This window comes from Salvelinus alpinus, chromosome 14 (assembly GCF_045679555.1).
Source record: "Salvelinus alpinus chromosome 14, SLU_Salpinus.1, whole genome shotgun sequence".
Taxonomy (NCBI): Eukaryota; Metazoa; Chordata; class Actinopteri; order Salmoniformes; family Salmonidae; genus Salvelinus; species Salvelinus alpinus.
Genome location: NC_092099.1, coordinates 12,054,567 through 12,076,380, shown reverse-complemented (window position 1 = coordinate 12,076,380; position 21,814 = coordinate 12,054,567). Strand labels below are relative to the sequence as shown.

Genomic DNA, 21,814 nt, shown 5'->3' with positions numbered 1-21,814 from the left:
AGGACTTTGAAAGTTTCTTCAAGTGCAGTCACAAAAACCATCAAGCGCTATGATGAAACTGGCTCTCATGAGTACCGCCACAGGAATGGAAGACCCAGAGTTACCTCTGCTGCAGAGGATAAATTCATTAGAATTACCAGCCTCAGATATTGCAGCCCAAATAAATGCCTCAATGAGTTCAAGTAACAGACACATCTCAACATCAACTGTTCAGAGGAGACTGTGAATCAGGCCTTCATGGTCGAATTGCTGCAAAGAAACCACTACTAAAGGACACCAATAAGAAGAAGATACTTGCTTGAGCCAACAAAAATACAAGCACTGGACATAGACCGGTGGAAAGGTGTCCTTTGGTCTGGAGTCCAAATTTGAGATTTTTGGTTCCAACTGCTGTGTCTTTATGAGACGCAGTGTGGGTGAATAGATGATCTCCTCCGCATGTGTGGTTCCCACCGTAAAACACGGAGGAGGAGGTGTTATGGTGTGGGGTTGCTTTGCTGGTGACACTGTTGGTGATTTATTTAGAATTCAAGGCACACTTAACCAGCATAGCTACAGTACCACAGCATTCTGCAGCGATACAACATCCCATCTGGTTTGGGCTTAGTGGGACTGTCATTTGTTTTTCAACAGGACAATGACCCAACACACATCCAAGCTGTGTAAGGGCTATTTTACCAAGAAGGAGAGTGATGGAGTGCTGCATCAGATGACATGGCCTCCACAATCCCCCAACCTCAACCAAATTGAGATGGTTTAGGATGAGTCGGACCGCAGAGTGAAGGAAAACAAGTGCTCAGCATATGTGAGAACTCCTTCAAGACTGTTGGAAAAGCATTCCAGGTGAAGCTGGTTGAGAGAATGCCATGAGTGTGCAAAGCTGTCATCAAGGTAAAGGGTGACTATTTGAAGAATATAAAATATAAAATAAAAAATATTCATCAAATATCATCCAACTAGGAATTGTATATCGGGAACTCGGGACACTTTCTAGAGCTACAACCAGAAGATCAATGACATCATCATGATTAGACCTTGTTTTTTTCTCCCAGAGTTCCCAGTTGTCTTGAAAGCACCATAAAACCAGAGAATGCCAGACTTTGATGACAAAATTTGCCCACGAATGACCACCGTGCCACCTTCCTGTTCAAGTGAGCACATCACAACAAGGTGAGTCCAAAAATGTATTGTATGCTGCTGCATAAATTATGTAATATGCCAGGGAGATATATATACTGTAGCTAAGAAAGTAATACTAAGTGTATGTTGTGTAGTAAGCTGTTAGTAAACCATGTGACTCACCCTAATAATTTGGTCTATTTACCCCTCTTAATTTCACCTACTGTTCTGACTACTGTTCTGACTGTTCTGACTTGGTTGAGCACATGTAGCCAATAACCTGTTTTAGAAATGTAATCATCGAATTTTGTAAGAGCTTTCATTGTCTGCTTATATGCCCCCTTTATTTATCCAACGGTTCTGACTTGGTGTATAGGGAGAACACTGTAAGAAGGGTCCATGTTCTGAATTCTGTCGCTGTACATTTCAAAGGTTCTTAACAAATAGTTACATTGACTACGTACGCCGTCGCTCGCTCATTAATGTCTTAATCAACATTTCGGATGGCCTTTTATCGTCCCCTTATGCCATAGTTTGTACATCTCAATTGTCAATAGAAACCACATTTGTTTAAGCAAGTCAGCCATATCAGCTATGTTTATTTTAAAGGCAGGAAATGAGGTTGAATTAACTGTTTCACTGCCAGACAAGGCTCCACTGATAGCCAGGTGTAGCAGAGGTAAGATGTTGGAACTGCTGTTGGGACAGCTTTATGTCGGCCCTAACAGTTTATGGGCACCGTTTGTCACCGTTATAGTGTAATTAATGTATTGTTTAGTGTTGTGTAGTGGCTTTGCTGAAATGCATCACACTTTTTATCTTTTTTTTGCCCCACCAAGATTTACATGCTAAAATGTCCACTGCCTTGGAGTAAGGGTAAACGGAAGGCATTTTCTCTGCTATCCACTTTATGTTTTATATATTCTTTTGGGTATAGGGGAGGGTCACTTGTTTTTTTTCAAATGTTCAGGGAAGGTCAGTAAAAATGTATTTTACTAAAGGGAGGGCCACCTTTTTAATTTCAGAGAGGTAGGATTTTCTCCAGGTACAGTATCCCTCATTATAAATAACGTACAGTCCCTTATCCAGAAAGACTCACAGCTGTAATCACTTCCAAAGGTGATTCTAACATGTATTGACTCAGGGGTGTGAGTACTTATGTAAATGGTTACTTTTGTATTTCATTTTCAATACATTTTCAAAAATGTCTATGTTTTCACTTTGTCATTATGGGGTATTGTGTATAGATGGGTGAGAAAAAAATGTTTTAATCAATTTTGAAATCAGGCTGTAACACATTTTTTGGGGGGGGAATAAGTCAAGGGGGAATCAATACTTTTTAAAGGCATCACACAGAGCATCCCTCTCTCTCTCTCACCATTACTTCACTGGAGGGGGAGATGACCTGAGCATTACAGTAAAACCAACCACTTAGGCAGGTTTTGGTGCAAAGGTTTAAAAAAGACAATGTTCTGCTTTTAAAATGTATGAAACAAATTCATGTATTGATGTCCTCAAACCTATAACTGTCAAAATAGTACTTTATAGTACTGAACCTGTAAATAGGCCTATGAACCTCCATTACACTAAAGCTTATTTATTAATCATAAGAACATGTCTGGGGCAATAATGGAGATGCTATTTTTGCCATCCCTGAAAGATCCCACCATACTTCAGTGTAAAGATATAAGAGAGGAGGAAAACCAATCCATATTTAATGAAAATATTAGACATGTGAGGGACGTGTCCTTTCTGCTCATAATTATTTCATTGCTCCTCAGTGGCAGTAAAAAACTCCCATTACAGCTGTTGCAGTCCCAGAGAGTGGCTCATGAGCTCTGTGCCGTGTGTGTGCACAGCTGAGACCTGCTAATTAAATGAAGATGGTTTCCAAGAGCCGGCCCAGGGTGAAGAACATTTATCTGCTATGTCTCAAAGAGGAGTCGGCAACCCGACTTTCTGACAGATGCAGGATCCCTTTTAAATGTGTGTTTGTGCTGACACTAACAACGCTTAAAAACAGAGTCTGGCGTGTAACAAAAAATCTACACCGTACCAACAGATTCAATAGAAATGTATTTCTTGGCATTCTGCCATTGGAGGGAGCCACGGCGGTTAGATAGTGTGGCTGTTCAGTACTGATTGGCCAAGTGTGTATCCCAAATGGCACCCTATTGCCTTTATAGTGCTTAACTGTTGATCAGGGCCCATAGGGCTTTGGTAAAAAAGTGATGCACTATAAAGGGCTATTTGGGACACAACCACTGTCTAATTGTGGTCCCAATATGGTCTGTTCAGAGAGCGTTGTGCAGTGTTAATCTCAAGGACAGAGACCACGGTAGGAACAGAACATGGAATAAGGCCATCTGACAGCAGGCTGCTCTAGCACCGTCTTGTTTACAAAGAACAATAACCCTGCGCGCAACTCACCCAATTTAACCAACAGTAGTCCGAAAAGGATAGCACACAGCAATGAATATGTTCTTTACCAGGCAGACGTCAACTGCTTAACAGACAAATAAACTCCAATGAATTACAGAGGTACTGTAAAGAGGTAACTGGCTAAAGTTAAGGGAACGACAAATAGAATTACAGTCCATATATCGAACAGAAGCCGGTAGCTACTTGCAGCGAGCATCCAGACTAGATTTAGTAGATGTATATAGGTAAAATGGAAATGAGTGGTGATTGAAATTCAACCCTCAGACACTGAGAACGCGCTGTGTGCTGAACACAGCTGTTATGAGACCATAGGAGTGTGTTCAAAATGCAGCCCTCACTTTCCCAAGGCCAGAGCCATGAAAGCACAGCTCACAATGAGGGATCACTTCAAAAGAGCTCGTAAACAAAGGCGAGCCCATTTCAATTTGCCCATCGCATAGATAATCAGCTAAACATAAAACCACCTCGCCTCCTCAGCTCTCATCCAATGGAGGGCCTCCAGTGAATTTTCGCATCCAAATAAAATATTGATGTAGGAAAATAAATGTAAAATGAGATCTAATTTGGTGCGGAGGAAGGCTGGATACATTTCTTGCAGATAGCGTCGTGTATACAGCACCATCTAAAGCTGTCGAGGGACGTTTATTATTGCCTTGTGTGCCTCTGTGTTCCTGTCGTTATGCATCCATATCAAAAGGTCAGTGGTAATCGCTACTGAAACTTCTTTGCATGGCACACATTTACTAACGTTGGAAAAGTCCAGCATCGCAACAAGCTGAAGCTCCAAAAACATCTCAATGCGGAGGTAAAAGAAACTAACACAAATATACTGTGAGGTAAGAAGCTACTTACTAAAGCAACGTGACAGCCTATTCCACCACAGTCATACAACTCCAGCTCTACAGACTAGACACTACACACTAGACGATTACACACTAGCCAACTACACCATTGGTTGCTGGTGAGCAGCGATATAGCAGGACGGGCTAATTTTAAAGGCTGGAATTCCATTACAATAACCCCTTCCTCCGATATCTCCGACCACCAGCCACCACTGGACTACACACTAGACAACATACTACACACTAGACTACTACACACTAGAACACTACAAACTAGACGACATATACACACTAGAACACTTCACACTAGGACCTCCACAAGGTCTGGTTGTATAGTAAGTTACTGACCTGTGGTAGCCCATGCAGGAAGACAGCCCCTACAGAAAGTAATCAGTGGGGCTGTAGTACAGCTTCCTAAACACCTCCAGCCGGGTGAAGTTCCTCAGGACCCAGGCTTGCACGGGGCTATTATTACAGTACTCCACCGTGGGGCGCCAGCTGCCGTCCTCCAGCCTGCTGATGGTCAGACACGACTGTGTGATGATGTGGAGGAACGTGTGCTTCTGTGGATGGACATCCGGATGGAGGATGTAATGCATGGACATGAGGAGATGGGAGTGGTGAGTGAGAAACGCTAGGACAGAGCAAGACTCAGGCCAGACAGGCCCAACAACAAGATCACCAACAGTACCGTATACTTATATTCCAAAAAAACACAATGCCACACAATCCGATCTAAAGGGTAAATGGACTATGTTGGAGTGTTGCTCAGAATGGAAGCACCTTTGCCTACAATCAGAAAATCTTCAACCAGATTTCCTAGTTTGATAAAAGTGGATGGGACTTGGTGGGATGGTGGCATTGATATTCTATATCAGCACTGATATTCTATAGTCCTATGAAAGGATGAGCAGGGAGGGATTGAGAATAGGAGGTGAGTAGAGAGATGGCTCTGACCAGTGCTTGAATTGGACTGTTACACACAGGTACTGAATACTCGAATTTGTTACTGCTTGAGTACCAGTACCTCTTGAAGAAAATTGGCTTAAAAATATTGCAAAGTACCGGCACCTAAATATAAACGGGTACCCAAAATGACTACCGACAGCTATTTCAGTCCAGGCCCAGGCTCTGACCACCTGGAATATGGAGATGATGTAAAAGCCAGGTATTTCAGATGCTGAAAATGATGAGCATATGAAATGTTAATGGTACAGCTGGGATCAGTAGTATCGCCTGTCACACTGTTCCTAAAGATAATCAGGCCGTTGACAGTGGCATTGAAACCCCACTGCCGTATACGTCAGGGACATTTCCTAATGCATGAATTATTCATGTTTTCATATTACATATTTAACTAAAGCACAAAGTGTAATACCTGGATCTCTCCCAGGGTTTGTACAGGAATAGATGAGCCTGGGGGCTTTTCAAAGTTGACAGTGACATGAGAGATCTTAATCAATGACAGGTGACACCATACTGGAGCAGGTAGCAGGGGGCGCAATCGGCCATTTGCGTGGCTGAATTGTAGAGAACATTTTAGAGGCCCCCGTAGAGATACATATTTTTTTATGCCAATTTACTGCAATTCTACACATTTTTGCGGTTTTAAAGCAAATTCCCTGCAGTTCTACACATTTTGCCATTAAGCTGAGAGAGAATGTTCCAGTTTCAAAGACAATTTAATGCGATTCGACATATTCTGCAATGGAGCTGAGAGAAAATGTTGCAGTTTCAAAGCAAATTTTCTGCAATTCTATGCATTTTGCCATGGCTAATTGTAATGAACACGATGGGAGACAGAGAGCTGGTTTCAAGCGCAGGGCACAGCAGGTGTTTATTGCAAAGGACCACAGGAGGAGGCAGGTAGCTGGGTCCAGGGGCAGGCAGAAGGTCATACACAGGGGTCCAAAAGTGCAACAGTACAGGCAGGGAAAAGGCTAGTAACATAGTCCGGGAGATCAGGCAATAGCTAGATAACAGGAAATCCAATAGGCTAAAGTACAGGCAGGGAATAGGCAAAAGGCGTCGTTTGTGAGGCAGACAAAAACTATCATACACAGGAGGATTAAATTACGGGAAAAACAGAGCTCTGAAAGACGTGTGTCACAAAACAAACAATACCTCACAGTGATGGGGTGCACAGAACTGAACTAAATTGTGTAGGATAATGACATACAGGTGTGTGAACAGGTAATTATAATTCAGGTGATTGGGATCTGGAGAGTGAGCTGCGTTCAGGGGATCTATGTGTTTGAAAGTGTGAGCTGGAAAGTGGGCTGGAAAGTGAGCTGCGTTCAGGGGATCTATGTGTTTGAAAGTGTGAGCTGGAAAGTGGGCTGGAAAGTGAGCTGCGTTCAGGGGATCTATGTGTTTGAAAGTGTGAGCTGGAAAGTGGGCTGGAAAGTGAGCTGCATTCAGGGGATCTATGTGTTTGAGGGTGTGAGTTGGAAGCAGATGTTACACTAATGCAGTGTTATTTAGCAGTATATATTTTTTTATTATGCAAAGTTCATTGTTGTTGAATTTTAAATTCTCCCTGACTGTCTAGTATATGGTAATTGTTAGTTCTCAAAGATGATATTATTTCAAAAGATATATAGCATAATTTTTGACATTGTTTATATCTGGTTTAAGTTGTTTAATTTTACTCTGAAAGCATTTTTCCATCACAATGTTTTTGGGGAAAAACGCTTAGACGGCCCGCCCAAGGACTCAAACATATGAATAGGTCCCAGTGGAAGAAATATAACGATATGAATTGTTAATATTAAGGCTGCTTTGAGAATACACAATTGTTGTATGCTACAGTTTCCCTGTGGGAATGTATATGCTTTATTGTATGTGCTGTGATAGTATGCTGTGATAGTATGCTGTGTTAGTATGCTGTGATAGTATGCTGTGCTTGTTTCAAAGTCTGATGCACTTTAAAATGGCACTTGTACTGGCATAGATGATTTGCATGGTATAAATATTATGGAGATATCTAGAAGTGTACTCAATTCATCAAGTCCTGGATCATTGAAATGAAAACAAATCTGTTGGAATATCATGGACCATTCAGTAATGTCTAATATGCTCGCAAAATTCCAGCAACTTTCCCAAAATGTCCAAGAATTCCATTAATCTTCCACCCAGGACTCCACCCAGGACTTCTGGAAAGCCAGAGAATTTTTGGAAAGTTACTGGAATTTTGCAACTCTATGTCTGAGTCGACATATTGCACTGTGGGACACACGTCATTAGGCTCATAACTGGACAGTGGAGTCTGGTCTGGCTAACGAGTCACATTCCCCAGAGCATTAACCTAACCTCTTCTATAAACTACTAACACAATTTCACAGAGGATTTTGTAGACTACTGAGAGAAAAAACACGCAGGCCTTACAACCACTAAGAACAAGATACTACTACCTACCAAAGACAGGACTTATACACTGTCTACATCGACTAGATGACGACATTCAAGAGCACCAGGTCAGAAAGCTTACCTCAAAATCATATTCCCACTTGCCAACATACTACATGAGAGAAGAACATTTTAATAAATGGGGAATATTATGGGCTGCAATGTGCATTGAGCTACAGAATGATGGCTACTGTACAGGATTTGACAGGAAGCCTGACTCCTGATATGTAGCACCATCTGGTGGCTTAAAACAATCCTACCATTTTTGAAGATTTATAGATGTATTTGTACAGGTGTGTCATTATACACATGAAATATCTTCCTATGTAATAGTGCAGAAATGACTCTGGACAATCAGTGTGTGGCAAAGGTGTGTGAGCTCCCGAGTGGCGCAGCGGTCAAAGGCACTGCATCTCCATGCAAAAGGCGTCACTGCAGTCCCTGATTCGATTCCAGGCTGTATCACATCCGGCCATGATTGGGAGTTCCATAGGGCAGCGCACAATTGGCCCAGCGTCGGCCAGGTTTGGCCGGGGTAGGCCGTCATTGTAAATAAGAATTTGTTCTTAACTGACTTGCCTAGTTAAATAAAGGTTAAATAAAATAATCTAAAAAATCATAATCACAAGTTATCACACTCCTGTCATGACTCACACAGTACAGGAGGAGTCTTGAATTTGATCTTACCTCTGCATCATACTCAAACATCTGATTCCCCTTCATTTGATGACACTTCAGCATGACCACAGGTCCATGGGGACGAGACACATCCAGACACAGGTCATCTGTCCGGATCTCCTTATCAGCTGTGTAGGAAAACACCTAGCAGAGAGAACAAGACATTTACTGTATCTACTAGTCCATAGCTCTCTCCTTGGGTTGCAACATTTTGGTAATTTTCCAAAATCCTGGCTGGAGGATTCTGGATTTCCTGCTAATTCTCTCCATTCCAACCAGGATTTCTGGAAAACCTAGGAAATACAGGAAAGGTATTTTGCAACCAAGTCCATATCTCTCTGCTCTTTCTGCTCTCTACTGCAGTCTCCTTACCTGATTCCCACCCATGCCATGGCAGTTGAAGAAGCCAACTTTCTCGTTTTCCTTTCTGCCCATGTTGTCCACACACTGGTTCGTTTCAACATTTCTGATCTAGGGGTAGAAAGGAATAAAATGAGAGATTCAACATTGGATTCATACTTAACTCATAATTACCATCCTTCAATCCAACTTGGCATATTTACAAATAACAAAAGCTACTGCTCATAGAGGTGGAAGAAATGGAGTCCCTCTCATCAAACACTGGCACATCATTTCCAGGTGACAAAATCTGTTGCCCAGATGTCAAATCTAATTCAATATTTACTATTCAATAAAACTAGCAATCTAAACTCATTACCTCACCGGTGATGTAACTCATAATGCGGGACCTTGCTTAGCAACGCAAATGGCTGCATAAATCAGACCTGTTGTGATCTATGTTCCCAACCCAAATTCTTATTTAATGATTCCATAATCCAATGAGCCATCTAATGTCTAACTAATATACTCCTAGAGGCATGCTCTATGTGCTAGGTGTTGTATAACATGCTTACTATGCAGGAATGGTACCGTTCATAATTAAATGATATAAAAGCTAATGACTGGAGCTGTTAAAAGTGGGATGTGTGCTGTGGAGTGAGTTAATCATGGAACAGACGGGAGGGCAGGAAGGGGAAGACTGAGGGTACTGCTGCAGTTCCCTGCCATAGGCAGCTTTTACTGCAGTACATTGGATGCAGGCTGTAAAATCACGGAGCCTCAGCAGAATTAAACTTGGGGATTACAACCTCCTCTCCAAACTCCCAACCCGTCACATCATTTAACATGCTCTCTATCAATCATGGCCTTCCTCTTTTATTGGCATATGTTATCAAGAACATTCCCCTCTCATGCTAACCTCTTATCTAGAATGTTGTTAACTCTAGCCTGTGCTTGGGTTTGGGTCAACAACTAAACCGATGACGCCAGTTATCATCCCTGACTTACTTTAAAAGAGAAGTAGGGCAAATGGCACCCTATTCACTATGGGCCCTTGTTAGAAGTAGTACACTATATAGGGAATAGAGTCCCATTTGGGATGCATACACGGTCATGAGAGGTACATTGGGCTGTAGAATCTGAAATACTTCATACTTCACCAAGTGAGTAGTATCGCCGGGGGATCTGAGAGTCGGGGTAGATGTTCTCCAGGTACCAGGAGAAGGGTTTGCACTGCAGAGCTTCACGCAGGGCCTTACGAGAGGACACATCTCCATAGCCCACCCGGGCCACACCTGCAAACACAAACCAAGACCACGGAGCCATGTGTATCGAGCACGTCAGACTAGTAGTGGATCAGTTTTTAAGCTAGGATCAGTTTTTACATTTGAGATTAAGATGAATGGACAGAGGAGACCTGATCCTAGATTAGCCCTTTACTTTAAGATGATTGATACATACAGCACCTGGTGCAAGTACAGGAACACATGCATTGAAATATCAGCTAAAGACAACAAGAGCCCTTACCGCTTACAAGCAACAACGTTTGGTTGGTGGGTGTGGCAGCTGTGGCTGAAACACCAATGACGTTGGTACTCTGGCATCTATTGTCTGACTGCACTGCCAAAGCTGTACACTAGAGGGACCTATCCATCGTTACATATTTAATGGCTGCCTCTAGTCTACACCACTGGAGGCTCCTCCTCAGAGGAAGGAGAGGATCATCCTCTTCAGTGAAATTTCATAAAAATAGTGAAACATTAAAAAAAGTTATACTTTTTTAGATAAAACTATACTAAATATATTGTCATCAAATAATTAATTATGTGATGATTAAAACACACTGTTTTGCAATAAAGGTCTATAGTAACTTCAACAACACTCTAGCTTCTGTCCTCCTCTTGGTACATTGACTTCAATACAAAACCTAGGAGGCTCGTAGGCCTCACCCCCTTTCCATTGACCTACATGGTAATTATGACAACTTCTGGAGGACGACCTCCAACCAATCAAAGCTTTTGCAATATGAACTGACATGTTGTCCATTCAATCATAGGATTAGGATCATAGAATGAGCCGAGTGTGTAGTTTTCTATAAATAGTTTTCTTTTCTTTCTTGGCTTTCTTTTTGTGTTCAGTTAGTGCAATTCATTTCAATTTGCCTTGCTAAATTCAGTAGCAAGTGGCAGTAGCCAGCTAGCTAACAGCGTGAGCATGCAGTTCTCGCTGCCAGAATGGTAGAATGGTAGAAGCTACCAAAAATGTTGTTGACTTTTTGTTGAAGAACCCCTGTCATTCTCTGGAGTACACGGAAAAGGTTAGAATTAAAACCAAGGGTCGACCTCTGCCTGAGATCAGTTTCATGAAGAAGGAGGAAAAGGTGAGGGCGTTCAATACCAATTGGTATCAAAAGGGTAGCTGGTTAACAGGGAGCCTTTCATCAAGCCGCCTTTATTGCTGGCTTTGCCTGCTTTTTGGAAAGTCTGAGTACAGTGACCTGAAGAACATCGATCTTTTAACTAAACAGCAAAACAAAAGCTGGGAACATATACAGTGCCTTCGGAAAGTATTCAGACCCATTGAATATTCCACCTTTTGTTACGTTCCAGCCTTATTCTAAAATGGATTAAATTAAATGTTTTCCTCATCAATCTACACACAATACCCCATAATGACAAAGTGAAAAAAGGGTTTTAGAAATTTTGCAAATGTATAAAATAACAAAACAGAAATACCTTATTTATATAAGTATTCAGACCCTTTGCTATGAGACTCGAAATTGAGCTCAGGTGCATGCTGTTTCTATTGATCATCCTTAAAGATGTATCTCCAACTTGATTGGAGTCCACCTGCGGTAAATTCAATTGATTGGACATGATTTGGAAAGGCACACACCTGTCTATATATTGACAGTGCATGTCAGAGCAAAAACCAAGCCATGAGGTCGAAGGAATTGTCCGTAGAACTCCGAGACAGGATTGTGTTGAGGCATAGATCTGGGGAAGGGTACCAAAAGATTACTGCAGCATTTAAGGTCCCCAAGAACACAGTGGCCTCCATCACTCTTAAATGGAAGAAGTATGGAACCACCAAGACTCTTCCTAGTGCTTTCCGCCCGGCCAAACTGAGCAATCGTTGGAGAAGGGCCTTGGTCAGGGAGGTGACCAAGAACCCTACAATCACTTTGACAGAGCTCCAGAGTCCCTCAATGGAGATGGGAGAACCTTCCAGAAGGACAACCATCTCCGCAGCACTCCATCAATACGGCCTTATGGTAGAATGGCCAGACGGAAGCCTCTCCTCAGTAAAAGGCACATGACAGCCTGCTTGGAGTTTGCCAAAAGGCACCTAAAAGGACTCTCAGACCATGAGAAACAATATTCTCTGGTCTGATGAAACCAAGATTGAACTCTTTGGCCTGAATGCCAAGCATCACATCTGGAGGAAACCTGGCACCATTCCTATGGTGAAGCATGGTGGGGGCAGCATCATGCTGTGGGGATGTTTTTTGGCGGCAGGGGCTGGGAGACTAGTCAGGATCGAGGGAAAGATGAACGGCACAAAGTACAGAGAGATCCTTGATGAAAACCTGCTCCAGAGCGCTCAGGACCTCAGACTGAGGGCGAAAGTTCACCTTCCAACAGGACAACGACCCTAAGCACACAGCCAAGACAATGCAGGAGTGGCTTCGGGACAAGTCTCTGAGTGGCCCAGCCAGAGCCCGTACTAACATCTCTGGAGAAACCTGAAAATACTGTGCAGTGATGCTCCCCATCCAACCTGACAGAGCTTGACAGCAAAGAAGAATGGGAGAAATTCCCCAAATACAGGTGTGCCAAGCTTGTAGCATCATACCAAAGAAGACTCGAGGCTGTAATCGCTGCCAAAGGTGCTTCAACAAAGTACTAAGTAAAGGGTCTGAATACTTATATAAATGTGTTATTTCAGTTAGTTTTTTTGCTAAATGTTCTAAAAACCTGTTTTTGCTTTGTCATTATGAGGTATTGTGTGTAGACTCATGAGGGGAGAGGGGGGGACAATTTAATCAATTTTATAATAAGGAGAGGGGGACAATTTAATCAATTTTAGAATAAGGAGGGGTAGGAACAATTTAATCCATTTTAAAATAGGGGGGGGGGCAATGTAATCTATTTTAAAATAGGGATTACATTGCCCCCCCCCCCCCATTTTAGAATAAGGCTGTAACAAAACAAGGGGTCTGAATACTTTCCCGAAAGCACGGTAAATGCCCACATCAGATTCAAGTTTCTGGGAAAAAGCTGCTTCGATAATGTAACGGACGAAGATCTGCGTCTTCAAACGAGAAAGTAAGAAAAACAGGGATGTTCTCAAGTGGTTTATCGACACCACTGCATTTTAGGGCATGCAAGACTTGGCTTTTAGAGGACACGGCAAGAGGGAAAATTCTGCTAACAAGGGTAACTACAAGGAGCTTGCAGAGGTAATTGCACATCACGATGCTTTACTTGCTGAACATATGGAACTTTCTACTGTCTTTTCTGGGATGTCGAAAACAATTCAGAATGATTTAATAGCTTCCATCGCATCATCCATTAAAAGGGAGATTACAGAGAGGTTGACGCAACACACCTTTCCAACGCGCTCAAGTAGGCTTTCTACATTCCCTCTGTATTTATTTAGCAAAGATGATAACACATAATCACTCCGGACAGACAAGCAACAACTCATTGCATACAGTTGAAGTCGGAAGTTAACATACACCTTAGCCAAATACATTTAAACTCTGTTTTCAACAATTCCTGACATTTAATCCTAGTAAAAGTGCCCTGTTTTAGGTTTTAAGAATGTGAAATGTCAGAATATGTCATATGTCAGTTGTGCAGAGGTGAGGACGGAGTCAAGCGCAGGACACAAAACTGAGTAAAATAACGTACTTTACTCTGAAAAATTAAATCAGCCAGAATAATCCACGCAGGGATAACAAACCCTAATATATCCACATAATTTTCTTCCCTCATGATGCCATCTATTTTGTGAAGTGCACCAGTCCCTTCTGCAGTAAAGCACCCCCCACAACATGATGCTGTCACCTCCGTGCCTCACGGTTGGGATGGTGTTCTTCGGCTTGCAAGCATCCCCCTTTTTCCTCCAAACATAACGATGGTCATTATGGCCAAACAGTTCTATTTTTGTTTCATCAGACCAGAGGACATTTCTCCAAAAAGTACGATCTTTGTTCCCATGTGCAGTTGCAAACCGTAGTCTGGCTTTTTTTATGGCGGTTTTGGAGCAGTGGCTTCTTCCTTGCTGAGTGGCCTTTCAGGTTATTTCAATATAGGACTCGTTTTACTGTGGATATAGATACTTTTGTACCTGTTTCCTTCAGCATCTTCACAAGGTCCTTTGCTGTTGTTCTGGGATTGATTTGCACGTACCAAAGTACGTTCATCTCTAGGAGACAGAACGCGTCTCCTTCCTGAGCGGTATGACGGCTGCGTGGTCCCATGGTGTTTATACTTGCGTACTATTGTTTGTACAGATGAACGTGGTACCTTCAGGCGTTTGGAAATTGCTCCCAAGGATGAACCAGACTTGTGGAGGGCTACAATTTTTTTTCTGAGGTCTTGGCTGATTTCTTTTGATTTTCCCATGATGTCAAGCAAAGAGGCACTGAGTTTGAAGGTAGGCATTGAAAAACATCTACAGGTACACCTCCAATTGACTCAAATTATGTCACTTAGCCTATGAGAAGCTTCAAAAGCCATGACATCATTTTCTGGAATTTTCCAAGCTGTTTAAAGGCACAGTCAACGTAGTGTATGTAAACTTCTGACCCACTGGAATTGTGATATAGTGAATTATAAGTGAAATAATCTGTCTGTAAACAATTCTTGGAAAATTGACTTGTGTCATGCACAAAGTAGATGTCCTAACCGACTTGCCAAAACTATAGTTTGTTATCAAGACATTTGTGGAGTGGTTGAAAAACGAGTTTTAATGACTCCAACCTAAGTGTATGTAAACTTCCGACTTCAACTGTAAATGTTGCAGCAGCCTAGGCTACACCTAAACATTAAAGATCAGATGAAAACGAGACGATTTTTCAGTCTGATCAACTGTAGGCTACTCATAATAGCAGCTGCAAACAGCGTATGTGCCCAGTCCATCTAGTCAGGGTAAACAAATTGGTAACGTTATGTATTTATAGTTCATTTGTGCGTCAGGAGAAAATGTGAATGTGATCAAATGTGGTTTATATTCAGACTTGGGCTGGCTAGGCTGCCCGTACCTTTTCAATCCAAAATGATTAACTGGAATGAATCAATCAACATAATAGTGACGACATAGACTGTGAGTAAATGTTTAATTAGGACTACAGTTGCATAGGCCTGCATGATGCAAACATGCATAAAGCAAGCTCAGCCCTGTGAGTTCTATTGTCTATCCATTGTTGCCTCTGTATCCGTGTAGAGGAAATCCCCCTCTTAATCTAGTCTAAATATAATTCATATGAACAAGTATAAGGTTGCTGCAGTTTGACAGGGTTTTCATCCCCCCTCGGCCAGGATTTTTTTTCCAGGATTTAAAAAAAACAACATGTGACCTGATTAGGAAAAACGGGTCCCATCATAGCCCATATAAAACCATTTTACAACTGATTAATCACTGTCATACCTTATAGGGTCCAGAGTTGTTCTGGTTAGGCTAACAGATAAGGAAAAACGCTGGGCCCCAGGGGGAAACAATTGCCCCACCACTCTGGGACCTATGGTGCTGCCAGTCTGCTTGTAGTTGTCAGTTATCATCAGGTATGTGGATGATCAGGGCTTTATTCAGGACTGTTTCTTGGGCTACTTTGATTTGTTAAGTGGGCGAGATGCACAGTCTGTGTTTGACTTTGTGAATTCTGAGATGTCGGAGTTTAACTTCAGGTTAAATATTAGCCACTATCGGGAGCCACCATCAGTTATACCCACATACAGTACATTTATAACTGTCACTTTAGTGAGTTTCTATAGTTGTTCCTGAGGGTCGCTAGCATTAGGATCATATTAGGTTAATGTTGTGCAATAATTTGGAACATGTAGTCTATTTGAATCATTATGGAACTCAGACCACGCTTAGCAGATTAAACCTGGAGCCTGGCACATGGTTCACGATGACTGGACCATTGTCATGCAGTCCCATGATTAGTGAGGATTAGGGTAGATTTATAAGACTATTGTTCAAACCTTATTGTAGTATTTTTTTCACCTTCCAATATTTCATGGATTGAATTTGACAACTTTCAAGATGAATCAAACATTTATTTTTGATTCATCAATATTTATTTGTGGTCTCTTGATGTATTCTAGTCTGTTGACTCAATTCGAATTAAAAAGGTACACCGTATTTAAAGGGATGGCTTAAGATAAATGTACAGAAAACCCTATTGAATAAGAAATACACAACAAAATATGCTGGCCAGCAAGTGGGAGGGTTTTCAGCGATTTAATTAAATGTCTTCAGCGTACGCAAGGGAATCACGCCTGCAAAGCCTGTTACGCACCTGCATGAGGTAAATCTGAATACCAACTACTGAGAAGTGCATAGGAAAGGCTTACAATTCCTCAAATGGAATCAGGCCAATAGTGCAGTACTTTTGACCAGAGCTCTGGACAAAAGTATTGTAGACCTATATATAGGGCAGAGGTGGGCAAACTACGGCCCGCAGGCTTGATCCGACCCGTAAACCCATTTAATCTGGCCTGTGGTGAGGTTTGAATAAAAAATTATAATTCTTGGGGCAAATTATTATTTTTGGTTAAAAAAAATACACCAGGCCACACTTGAACGCCTAAAACTAGAGAGAAAGTCTGTAGAAATGTATAATGGACCTACATATTTTCAAATAACTTTTTCTGATTTTGACAAACAAATCTGAGCTACCCTTGTTTGAATTTCGAAATCCCGATGTGGCCCTAGAGCCAAAAGGTTTGCCCACCCCTGATATAGGGAATAGGGTGCAATTTGGAATGCACACTAACAGTGGAGCTGCCCTGACCTTATCATCCCCTCTAATATCCTGGAGTGGCAGACTCTGAATGTATACCAGGCTACACTAGACAGGGTGGCTCATCTATCACAGCCTCAGCACTGTCTCTCTCTCTCTGCTGCCTGCCTGGCTGCAGCCTTCAGAGGATACTGCGAGCATGCTTTTCCAGGAATGACTTAGGGTACTGGGCCTGCCTCTATTCCTCAGAAGACAGACTGGAGAGCATTCTGGAAACCTAGAAAGGGTGCCTTGCCTTCCATGCAAAACACTTAAAATACAATTTTATTTATCAAATGCGCCGAATACAACAGGTGTAGACTTGATCAATGTGCAGGGGTATGAGGTATTTGAGGTAGATACAGTATGTAAATGAAGGCAGGGTAAAGTGACTAGCCATCAGGATAGATAATAATAAGAGTAAAATAAAGAAAAGTGAATGCGTTGTGTGTGTGTGTGTGTGCGCGCTTGTGCGTGCGTGTTTGTATATGAATGTGTGTGGATTTTGTGTGAGTGTCATTGTAGTGTGTGTGAGTGAGTGTGTATATACAGTAGTGTGTATATACACTGAGTGTACAAAACATTAGGAACACCTTCCTAATATTGAGTTGCACCCCCTTTTGCCTTCAGAACAGCCTCAATTTGTCAGGGCATTGAGTCTACAAGGTGTCGAAAGCGTTCCACAGTGATGCTGGCCCATGTTGACTCCAATGCTTCCCAAAGTTGTGTCAGGTTGGCTGGATGTCCTTTGGGTGGTGGATAATTCTTGATACACACAAGAAACTGTTGACTGTGAAAAACCCAGCAGCGTTGCAGTTCTTGACATACTCAAACCGGTGCGCCTGGCATCTAGTAACATACCCCATTCAAAGGAACTTAAATCTTTTGTCTTGCCCATTTACCCTCTGAATGGCACACATACACAATCCATGTCTCAATTGTCTCAAGGCTTAAAAATCCTTCTGATTGAAGTGGATTTAACAAGTGATATCAAATCAAATTTTATTTGTCACATGCGCCGAATACAACAGATGTAGACCTTACTGTGAAATTCTTACTTACAAGCACTTAACCAACAATGCAGTTCAAGAAAAAGAGTTAAGAAAATATTTACTAAATAAACTGAAGTAAAAAATGTAATAAAAAGTAACACAAGAAAATTATATAACAATAAGAAGGCTATATACAGGGGGTACCGGTACCGAGTCAATGTGTGGGGGTACAAGTTATTCGAGGTAATTTGTACATGTAGGTAGGAGTAAAGTGACTATGCATAGATAATAAACAGCGAGTAGCAGCAGTGTAAAAACAAAGGGGGGGGGGGGGGTCAATGTAAATAGTCCAGGTGGCCATTAGATTCATTGTTCAGCAGTCTTATGGCTTGGGGGTAGAAGCTGTTAAGGAGCCTTAAGGACCTAGACTTGGCGCTCCGGTACCACTTGCCGTGCGGTAGCAGAGAGAACAGCCTATGACTTGGGTGACTGGAGTCTTTGACAATTTTTGGGGCCTTCCTCTGACACGCCTAGTATAGAGGTCCTGGATGGCCTTGGCCCCAGTGCTGTACTGGGCCGTACTCACTACCCTCTGTAGTGCCTTACGGTCAGATACAGAGCAGTGGGCCATACCAGGCAGTGATACAACCGGTCAGGATGCTCTCGATGGTGCAGCTGTAGAACTTTTTGAGGATCTGGGGACCCATGCCAAATCTTTTCAGTCTCCTGAGGGGGAAAATGTGTTGTAGTGCACTCTTCACAACTGTCTTGGTGTGTTTGGACCATGATAGTTTGTTAGTGATGTGTACACCAAGGAACTTGAAACTCTCGACCCGCTCCTCTACAGCCCCGTCAATGTTAATGGGGGCCTGTTCGGCCCTCCTTTTCCTGTAGTCCACAATCAGCTCCTTTGTCTTGCTCACATTGAGGGAGAGGTTGTTGTCCTGGCACCACACTGCCAGGTCTCTGACCTATTGCCAGTTGGTCCACGCATGCTTTGAGTACACGTCCTTGTGGCTTTGTGAATGTTGACCTGTTTCCTTCCAGGGTATCCTGGAAGGATATTGATCTCATCCCATCAGTAGAGGATGCCTGGTTATTTTTTTTAAAATGCCTTCCTCACCATCTTAAATAAGCATGCCCCATTCAAGAAATTTAGAACCAGGAACAGATATAGCCCTTGGTTCTCTCCAGACCTGACTGCCTATAACCAACACAAAAACATCCTATGGCGTTCTGCATTAGCATCGAACATCCCCCGTGATATGCAACTTTTCAGGGAAGCTAGAAATCAATATACACAGGCAGTTAGAAAAGCCAAGGCTAGCTTTTTCAAGCAGAAATTTGCTTTCTGCAACACAAACTCAAAAAAGTTCTGGGACACAGTAAAGTCCATGGAGAATAAGAACACCTCCTCCCAGCTGCCCACTGCACTGAGGATAGGAAACACTGTCACCACCGATAAATCCACTATAATTGAGAATTTCAATAAGCATTTTTCTACGGCTGGCCATGCTTTCCACCTGGCTACCCCTACCCCGGTCAACAGCACTGCACCCCCCACAACAACTCGCCCAAGCCTTCCCCATTTCTCCTTCTCCCAAATCCAGTCAGCTGATGTTCTGAAAGAGCTGCAAAATCTGGACCCCTACAAATCAGCCGGGCTAGACAATCTGGACCCTTTCTTTCTAAAATTATATGCCAAAATTGTTGCAACCCCTATTACTAGCCTGTTCAACCTCTCTTTCGTGTTGTCTGAAATGCCCAAAGATTGGAAATTAGCTGTGGTCATCCCCCTCTTCAAAGGGGGGGACAATCTTGACACAAACTGCTACAGACCTATATCTATCCTACCCTGCCTTTCTAAGGTCTTCGAAAGCCAAGTCAACAAACAGATTACCGACCATTTCGAATCCCACCATACCTTCTCTGCTATGCAATCTGGTTTCAGAGCTGGTCATAGGTGCACCTCAGCCATGCTCAAGGTCCTAAACGATATCTTAACCGCCATCGATAAGAAACAATACTGTGCAGCCGTATTCATTCGACTCTGTCAATCACCACATCCTCATCGGCAGACTCGATAGCCTTGGTTTCTCAAATGATTGCCTCGCCTGGTTCACCAACTACTTCTCTGATAGAGTTCAGTGTGTCAAATCGGAGGGCCTGTTGTCTGGGCCTCTGGCAGTCTCTATGGGGGTGCCACAGGGTTCAATTCTTGGACCGAGTCTCTTCTTTGTATACATCAATGATGTCGCTCTTGCTGCTGGTGAGTCTCTGATACACCTCTACGCAGACAACACCATTCTGTATACTTCTGGCCCTTCTTTGGACACTGTGTTAACAACCCTCCAGACGAGCTTCAATGCCATAAAACTCTCCTTCCGTGGCCTCCAATTGCTCTTAAATGCATGCTCTTCAACCGAAGAATATGGCAGGATCAACCAGGTAGAGCAGGGGGGAACAGTCTCCAAAAGAGCCACGGCTAATGGGGGCCCTTCCCAGGGTGGATCACGTATGCCAATCAGTCAGAAGGAGTGAAACTGTTAGGACAGACATAGAGGGACTAAGGGGATGGATGGTCTAATGCAGGGAGTGAGAACCAGGAATGGGAGCACCACAGCCAGCCCCCAATATCTGTCTGCATCATCACTAGGTCAGGTAAAATAACTAGACCCTCCCCGGAGGGCAGAGACAGACCCAGAGGTCGCCAGAGCAATGTTCACATGCCGGGAGTGAGAAACCAGGCGTGGGAGAACGAATACATAAATATTGCACTCAGAATCACTTAAAAGTATCAAAATTGCAAGAGGATACAAATAGGTCTAATTCAGTGTTACTTCATGAAAAATAAGTCTAAAAAGGTCATTATATACAGTACCAGAAAAAAGTTGACACACCTACTCATTCAAGGGTTTTTCTTTATTTTTACTATTTTCTACATTGTAGAATAATAGTGAAAACATCAACACTATGAAATAACACATATGGAATCATGTAGTAACCAAAAAAGTGTTAAACAAATATTTTATATTTGAGATTCTTCATAGTAGCCACCCTTTATGACAGCTTTGCACACTTTTGGCGTTCTCTCAACCAGCTTCATGAGGTAGTCACCTGGAATGCATTTCAGTTAACAGGTGTGCCTTGTTAAAAGTTAATTTGTGGAATTTTTTCCTTCTTAATGCGTTTGAGCCAATCAGTTGTGTGGTGATATACAGAAGTTAGCCCTATTTGGTAAAAGACCAAGTCCATATTATGGCACGAACAGCTCAAATAAGCAAAGAGAAACGACAGTCCATCATTACTTTAAGACATGAAGGTCAGTCAATCCGAATTATTACAATAACTTTGAACATTTCTTCAAGTGCAGTCACAAAAACCATCAAGCACTCTTATGAAACGGCTCTCATGAGGACCACCACGGGAAAGGAAGACCCAGAGTTACCTATGCTGCAGAGGATAAGTTCATTAGAGTTACCAGCCTCAGAAATTGCAGCCCAAATAAATGCTTCACAGAGTTCAAGTAACAGACACATCTCAACATCAGCTGTTCAGAGTAGAGGTCGACCGATTATGATTTTTCAACGCCGATACCGATACCGATTATTGGGGGACCAAAAAAAGCCGATACCGATTAAATCGGCCGATTTTTCCAAATTTATTTGGAAATAATGACAATTACAACAATACTGAATGAACACTTATTTTAACTTAATATAATACATCAATAAAATCAATTTAGCCTCAAATAAATAATGAAACAATTTGGTTTAAATAATGCAAAAACAAAGTGTTGGAGAAGAAAGTAAAAGTGCAATATGTGCCATGTGAGAAAGCTAACGTTTAAGTTCCTTGCTCAGAACATGAGAACATATGAAAGCTGGTGGTTCCTTTTAACATGAGTCTTCAATATTCCCAGGTAAGACGTTTTAGGTTGTAGTTATTATAGGAATTATAGGACTATTTCTCTCTATACC

The 21,814-nt window shown here is 42.2% G+C and overlaps 1 protein-coding gene across 2 annotated transcripts in view; it reads right to left on the bottom strand.

Moving 5' to 3' along the window:
- Positions 1–21,814, bottom strand: part of LOC139538424 (polypeptide N-acetylgalactosaminyltransferase 13-like) — an 81,867-nt gene that overhangs the window by 22,615 nt on the left and 37,438 nt on the right. The window contains exons 9-12 of one of the 2 annotated variants that reach the window (XM_071340429.1): positions 9,984–10,123; positions 8,862–8,960; positions 8,499–8,633; positions 4,752–4,966 (exon numbers count right to left, since the gene is read on the bottom strand). In XM_071340429.1, the coding sequence (XP_071196530.1) occupies positions 4,781–4,966; positions 8,499–8,633; positions 8,862–8,960; positions 9,984–10,123 (560 nt within the window). In that variant the 3' untranslated portion in view covers positions 4,752–4,780. The remainder of the gene's footprint in view (positions 1–4,751; positions 4,967–8,498; positions 8,634–8,861; positions 8,961–9,983; positions 10,124–21,814) is intronic. The other variant, XM_071340430.1, reaches the window with a different exon arrangement.